Genomic DNA, 7,803 nt, shown 5'->3' with positions numbered 1-7,803 from the left:
GAACCAGAAATTTGAAAGTTATCAATTCACCATCGCAATGGCACTCTCCGGTCATTATTTTTTCTTTTTCTCATGCATCTATTACTAGAGCAAAACTTTACCTGTTCACATGTTTATTACCGTAAGAAAAACATACCGGCTTCACAGCAGGATCAACAGGCTGACGAAGGCTGCTGACGAAGGCCTGTTCGAGGGGCCCTATATGTACACATGCTTGCATACGCATACATATACTTAGGATTTATTTAGTTTTGCAAAAAAATTGATCTTCTTTATAAAATAGTTTTTTATTTATTTTGGATTGAGAAATTAGGCTGTTACATTCTGTGTAATGTCCAACAAGGTAAAGAAAAGATTAAAAAAAACACTGTCCATGACCATGTCATGTCCGTAAAGTGAAAACAAAAGGATATTAAACTTTCTTTTGTACTTGGAAGGTCTCCAATCTAGTAAATAACCAAATAGTGACCAACATTGGCCTAACTGGAAACTTTTTGTAACAAGATGGACAATACATTGAAATAACTGAATTTTGATGACAGAAAACATCATTTTAGTCACAAAGTGGAAGAAAACTATGCAAATATTACATAATAATGTTCTATAAAGAGAACCGAGTGATAACTCGGTTGATAGAGCCTGTGCTTGAGAGGCTATGCAGTGCTCGCAGGTCGTGTGAGTTTTTTGTTTTTCAGAATGTTCGGTAAATGGAGTAACTTAATCTTGAGCCACCACAGCGTACTAGTACCAGAGATGCTGAAGCCAGAAAAAGTGGAGCTGTAACAGATCATTGCGTGTTAGCCACTTGACTTACTGATCAACAAATGGACCAAATTTACGCTCGCATGCCTTCTTTATGGCTGTCAATTCTTTCACTACCTCGCCCATCTTCATTCTCTGCCTTGGAGAGTCTCTACAACAAGCTAGACCAAGCCTTGAAACAGGAGCAACGAACAACTCTATTATCTCTTTGATGTTTCCATTGTGTGGCATGCTACTGTCCATTATTTCCAGTAGCTTATCAGGAAAGGCTGTCTCAACATACTTGGGAAGGCTTGTAGCATCATAAAACGATGCGTCAGTTGGCCTTCTACCAGTAAGAATCTCTAGCAGTAGCACACCGTAGCTGAATATGTCCCCTTCGGTAGAAATTCCAGTTCCGATGCCATACTCTAGCAAAGGAAGGAGGGGCTGAATTAGCTCTGTAGTTTACTAAATCAACGTGATATAACTTAACTATTATATTACAAAGCTAACTATTAGATGCACTTTCTGACAGGATAAAGTAAACAAAAAACAGCGTTTAAAAGGATATGTGAACTCTTCATTTTCTCAGTTCAAACTAGTAGGATAACCACCATGTAGGAAAAAAATTACTTCTAATGGAGTCAAACAAGATGAAACATCAAAGATGCACTTGAAATTACAGATATTACTTACATACCTGGTGCAAGATACCCAATTGTGCCTTTAATTCTAACAGAGCTACTTTCACTTAAGCAATGCACGCTTGCTTCTGCATTCATTATCTTTGCTAAACCAAAATCACCAACATGAGCAATCATATCATCATCAAGAAGGATGTTACTTGGTTTAATATCACAGTGAACAATAGAAGGGTTAATATGATGGTGAAGATACTCCAGTGCTTCCGCAACATCAAGAGCAATGTTCAACCTTTGCACCACATTTAGTATCCCATGTGTGTTCTCAGTGCTTTCTATGCTTGGATGTAACCATTCATCCAGGCTTCCGTTAGAGATAAACTCCAACACAAGGGCCTTGAATTCAACACCATTGTGGTCCAAGCTATCACACACAGTAATAACTTTGACTAGTTTACGATGTTGAATCCTTTTGAGGGCATTGCACTCTGACATGAAGCCACTGCTGGCTCCTCGTTGTCGGAGATCAAGTACCTTCACTGCCACTACACCACAAGACAAAGTTCCCTTATATACACTACTGAAGCTTCCACGACCGATCAAATTTTGTGAAGAGAATGAATCTGTTGCCACATGCAACTCGGCATATGATATCCTCTGATATATCACAGTCAGAAATGTACTGCCAAGATCTCGATTAGGACTACCTGGGCCTGCTCTTATCTTCTTGACGCAGTAACATGCAGCAGTGCAAATTATAACAAAGACAGATGCTCCCACAACAGAAAAGATCAAGATCTCCAGCAGTTGATGTCGTGCAGGGCTCACAGGAGCTAGAGATGGGCATGCCGGGAAATGAAAGAATAGAGGGCCTCCACAGAGTGCATTGTTACCTGCGAGTGATACAGAACTTGCATTGGAGAAGATGCCCTTCTTTGGTACTGGACCAGATAGTTGGTTGAATGAAAGGTTCAGGCTTCTTAGAAGGTGGAAGCTCTCAAGGAATTCAGGGATGGGTCCTGATAATTTGTTGTCAGATAGATCCAACACTTCTAGGCCTCTCAGCGCACTGAGATCTTTCGGGATTTGTCCTTGGAGGAGGTTGCCTTCCAAGTACAGGAACTGCAATTCAAGGCAACCACCAAGGGTGTTGGGAATTTCACCTGATAATTTATTTGACGAGAGATCAATTGTGCCAAGGTTGACCAAGTGTCCGATTTGTGGAGAAATGTGACCGCTTAATACATTGTTGGAAAGGTCAAATAATTGGGTGAGAGAGGAAATGTTGATGATCTCTTGTGGGATTTGCCCACTCAAGCGATTATTGGAGATATCAAAGGAGGTTAACTTGCTAAGATTGCCAAGAGATACTGGAATTTTACCTTCCAGATAGTTGGTAGACAGCTGAAACAAATTCAACTGAGTGATATTGTCTAGTGATGATGGAATCTCCCCATGGAACCTATTTTGAAATAGCACCAGCTCGTGTAGGTTAGAGAGCTTTCCAATATCTGAAGGGATGGTCCCTGTAAAGAGGTTATCGGCAAACTCAAGATTTGTTAGTTTGTGATACCTCCCTATTCCTGTTGGTATATGCCCAGCAATCTGATTTCCTCCTAATCCCATGTATTGAAGCTCTTGTGAGAGATTGGAAATTGTATTTGGCAAAACGCCGGAAAGGTTATTTAGTTGAAGATTGAAGTGTATTAAGTTGCTGCAGTTAGCTAAGGAAGTTAGAAAATCCCAATCCCTTGGCTTTGTAGCTTCGAGCTCATTGTTACCCACATCAAAGTCCGTCAAAAGGCCATATATACCAACATTTGGTGGGATTGGGCCTCGGAATCTGTTTCCATGGAAGACCAACCCTCCAAGCAGAGAGATATTTGACAACGAAGCTGGGATTTTGCCTTCAAACTTGTTGTAGAATGCAAAAAATTCTCTTAGATTGGGAAGCGTAAAACCCATATCTGGAGGTAGAGAACCTGACAGCTGGTTTGAGCCAAGATCGAGGACCTCAAGGGACGAAATGTTAAACAAGGATGGTTGTATGACACCATCAAACTTATTGACTGCTATAGTAAGATATTCAAGGTAAGTTAGCTTTGCCAAAACCGGTGGGACATGGCCACCCATCATATTCACAGCAATGTTCAAATGTGTCAGTACGGTCAAATTCCCAAGCCATGGTGGAATCTCCCCATGAACATAGTTATCAGAAATACTAAAAAAAGTGAGTGCTGTGAGGTTTGCAAATGAAGAGGGGACAAGACCAGAGATATTGTTGTTGCGGATATTCAGAATAACAAGCTTTGACAAGTGCCCCATGGTGGAAGGAATGGTTCCGGACAAGAGATTAGCGCTCAAGTTTAGCTTGCGGAGTGCGAAGCAGTTGCCAAGGCTAGGAGGGATCTCACCTTCCAGCTTGTTGTCCGAGAGATCAAGCACACGTAGACGGGTTAGGTTGCCGAGGAGCGGAGAGATGGCACCGACGAGGCCAAGTCCTCGTAGGTGCAAGGAGGTGACACGGTCAGGGTAGAGGCCGCCCCTGCATGTCACCCCAGCCCATCTGCAGAAACCATGGGTGCCATTTGAGGTGCTGTTGCCGAGGGCATTCCAGGAGGACAGTGCGCGCAAGGGGTCCTTGATTATGAGGGATCTGAACGACAGGAGTGTGGCGAGGTCATTGTTGGTGCTAATGGAGTGAGAGGTGGTGGTGAATAACAGGAGGACGATGAAGGTGAGAGGAGCAAGCTGCCGGAGCCAGCGTGTGCTCTCCATGGCCAGACAAAGAGAACAGGAGGTGACTCGGGCTTGGGGTGCTGTATTACTACTATATACTGAAGTACCTGAATCGCAGAATTCTCATGCCTGCTACTGTAGCTATTATAGCAGTGGGCTATGTGTGTATATATATATACGTATAGGTATATATGTATATGTATATACATATATATACGTATACATATATATGTAATTTTAAAAAAAATCTAGAAAAATGTCGAAATAAATATTAGTTATATTAATAAATCGGTTGAAAAAACTAAAATGCAAAGAAAAATATCTAAAACTAAAAAAATATGAAACAAATTTTTTTAAAGTTAGTATTACTTTCACCTATATGTTAAAACTACTATATACATGCATAAAAATACTATTATTTTCTCTATAATTAATTAAATGTGTTTAACATTAATAATTTTATAAATAAATATTAAAATATACAAAATTTATGAATCTATTTTTTTTTATTATACCCTACACAGCAAAATAAAAATAAATACATGTAAACGTGCCAACCAAACTAGTTAATACTATAGGGTAAGGATAAAGCACTTAACGGCAGTTCCGAGGCCTCCCTGTGCTCGCGACTGCGCATCGACTGTGCACCACGCGAGGCAAGCCATCTGTTACCTTTACTGCTGCGCGTTCCTGTGTGCGCTACAAGACCGAAGTTGCTACTTGATTTTTTATTGTTTGATCTTCACGTGGAAGCTAGCCGAACAGCATCAAAGCAATCGAATTGATTTTTTGGGTGATTTGTTATACGCACACGGAAGTCTGCACCTAAGAAGATCAATATTCTAAGTGTTGAGTAAAAAATTGTGTCAACACAAATTGATGACTTCGCTGTAGAATCAAAATGATTCGGCCATGGCCAAGGACGGATCCGAAATTAATCTCGACAAAGTTATTACACCTACTATTGATGAGCTGTCTGAGGAGTACCATCAGGAGTACGAGAAATGTAAACTAAAATTTGTCAGGACGATATTATCATGCTTCCAGAAGATAAGACAAGACGTCGTCTAGAAAAAAGATACGTTGCCACCTATCTATATCAAGTTTGAGGTTAAAACTGTTGTGAATAGCTCACATATTACTAGGAACAACTCGCTCATATGATTGAAAAACAAACATCGGTGACTAGTGATGATATTCATAGGTGACAGGTATCGTATCCGTCACTCTGAACACGTCACTGATAACTAGTCATTGATGACACCAATAATGAACAAAGGCTGTTACCCGTTACTTATATCGTATAATAAGTGACGAGTAACCTAACTACCCGTTACTTATGGCTTTCATGTATGTACTAGGAGAAACACATAAGTGACTAGTAACCTAGTTACCCGTCACTTATAAATAACATAAGTGACGGGTAGACAGTTTACTCGTCACTTATGTTTCTCTTGCTCTGTAAGAATTAGCTATTTTCTGGCTGCATCCTGGAACGTAACCAGGATTTGGCAGCCGTCTTCTCCCTGCAAACAATACCAACACATCCAAATACATAACGACAAACACACTTGTATAAGAACTTGCTTCATCACAGAATTACAAATATTACAAAGTTCAAATGAATTCATTACAGAATCACAAATGTTACAAAGTTCCGATCAACTCATAATTACATAAGACTTCACAACCTAGGGCTTCTATAGTAGAACTCACCCTATGGGTTGATGACTTCAGACACCATGAACTCAGCGATCCGTCGTCAAATATCCGGGAGTGCACCCGCGTCGAGAAACATACACTTGTATTTCTACATAATTTAACCCGTAACCAACGTCATGTTATCATCGAATTAAACTAATTACCAAAATTAGTTACGAACAATCTTGTATTGAACTTACATCGGGGGATTTGATATTCTTTGCTTGAAGCGTGAGGAGCATGTTCCACGTAGCATAGAATCCGCAGGTGTTGCCCGGTGGTTGTTGGTGACACTGCTGAAAAGAAACTTTACTGTTAAATGAAAAAGAAAAAATAGCAACAGAGAATATTTGGTAATCTGTTTGGTAGCACTTACCACGTACCTGGTCTTGTGTGTCAGCATGCGGTCCGCTTTCGCGTCGTAGTCAGGTTGAGCTCGAAGGTATTTGTCAAAAGCCTTGCATAAAGAGGGATCGATTATGGAGCCCTTGAATGTTAGAAAAGTTTAATATGTGAATTAAGATAGGCAAAACTTACGTGTCGAGGAGTTATTTTACAACACTGTAATTACGTAATCTAAGTTTGCCTTTTGCAGATATTGGTCTTGACGAGTCGACGTAGAACACCAAGTCCCACTCGAGGCAGGGCCGGTCCGGAGGGGGGGTCGAGCGGTGCGACCGCCCAGGGCTCCCAAAATCTAAAGGCTCCATATGTATATGTATACTGTGTATATCGGTCCAAAAGCAAACTAAAAAAATTAGATCTAGACGATTTATATTTAATAATGGGGCCCCATTTTTAATCTCACCCCGGGCCACCGAAATGTCGGGGCCGGGCTTGACTCGAGGCAAATGTTAAGTAAGATCCAATGGCCACCAGTATTGTGGGCGCCCATTAGGTACTTCACTTTTGAGTATTGTTGCATTGCCCTGACCACATGATTCACAGCATAGTCAGGATGAAGTTGGATGAATGATATTGTAATGGCCTCAAGGTCAAGAAATGCGACGAGATCCTTGTTCTTCATTATTTCTTTTATCAAGTGTCTACAGATAAGAACACAGTTAGATCCAAGACTTAATGGTATTAATTAATGAATATCCAGTATCAAGGGACTTACAATGTGAAGACCCATAATAATGATACGTCCAGGACATCAAGGTTGAAGAGGTCGTATAAGTTATTGAAACCCACAATGAAGTAGCCGTCTTGATCACTTAAGAAGTGTCGTCGTTTGTACTATACGATTATGGATTGATCATTGCTGTCTCTACAAGCCTGTACGTAGTAATTATGCAGGTCGATACATGTTTTCCCGCCCTTGCTAGCTCATCTACCGTCGTCAAGGGCTTCCCATATTTGAATTTCGTGTTGGCCTGAGTCCACACTGGTGCAATGTCTGTGAACTTCTTTACCGGTACAATGGACTTTGACTTCACCGGTACAATGGCCTTTGATATCTCCAGCAGGGGCTTCTTAGAGCCTTTCTTCTCGACCTCCTTTTCCTTCTTCTTTTTTGGGCTCTCTGGGGGAGATGGTATTGGGTCTGGAAGAGAGGCTGCCGGATGCGGAGGAGAATGCGGTGAAGCCGGCTTCTCTGGAGGAGGAAACTGCCTTCTCAGGAAGTGAGCGGCGCGGTGGCGGTGCACTTGGAGCTCGTCCAGACTGGGATGCACTGGAGACCACGATGTCGCCCCTCTTCCACTAGATTCTTTGATGAAGAGCTTCACTGAGAGTTATGACTTCCTCATTGGGGGGACCTCCAACACGTGATCAGTGGCATTGCTATGTACCATATCCACCGTAACTACAGCATAGCCTGCACGTATCGGGACCGTATGTAAGATACGAACGTCTGAAAGCACCTGGCCCCTTGCAACCTGTATGTGATACCCGCCAGGCCTGATTACAAGGCTGCAGGGCATGGGCCCTTCTAGCAGGTCAATTGTATCCGGCTCAGTCTCGACTGCAGCTACTT

At 41.6% G+C, this 7,803-nt stretch overlaps 1 protein-coding gene across 1 annotated transcript; it reads right to left on the bottom strand.

Moving 5' to 3' along the window:
• Window positions 1-249: 249 nt before the first annotated feature.
• On the bottom strand, window positions 250-4,210 carry LOC133902886 (probable LRR receptor-like serine/threonine-protein kinase At3g47570). The gene is made up of 2 exons (XM_062344208.1): window positions 1,445-4,210; window positions 250-1,172 (listed from the first exon to the last, which is right to left on the bottom strand). The coding sequence occupies exons 1-2, from the start codon at window positions 4,161-4,163 to the stop codon at window positions 811-813; spliced, it is 3,081 nt and encodes a 1,026-aa protein (XP_062200192.1). The 5' UTR covers window positions 4,164-4,210; the 3' UTR covers window positions 250-810.
• Window positions 4,211-7,803: the final 3,593 nt, after the last annotated feature.

Source organism: Phragmites australis, chromosome 21 (assembly GCF_958298935.1).
Source record: "Phragmites australis chromosome 21, lpPhrAust1.1, whole genome shotgun sequence".
NCBI classification, from domain to species: Eukaryota; Viridiplantae; Streptophyta; class Magnoliopsida; order Poales; family Poaceae; genus Phragmites; species Phragmites australis.
This window is presented reverse-complemented; position numbering and strand designations above follow the sequence as displayed.

Bases quoted from the DNA above. Each gene is read 5' to 3' on its own strand.
- LOC133902886 (XM_062344208.1), bottom strand. From the start codon at position 4,163: ATGGAGAGCACACGCTGGCTCCGGCAGCTTGCTCCTCTCACCTTCATC. The intron at 1,173-1,444 runs GTATGTAAGTAA...TTCCTTTGCTAG, and splicing joins AATTGGGTATCTTGCACCAG to AGTATGGCATCGGAACTGGA.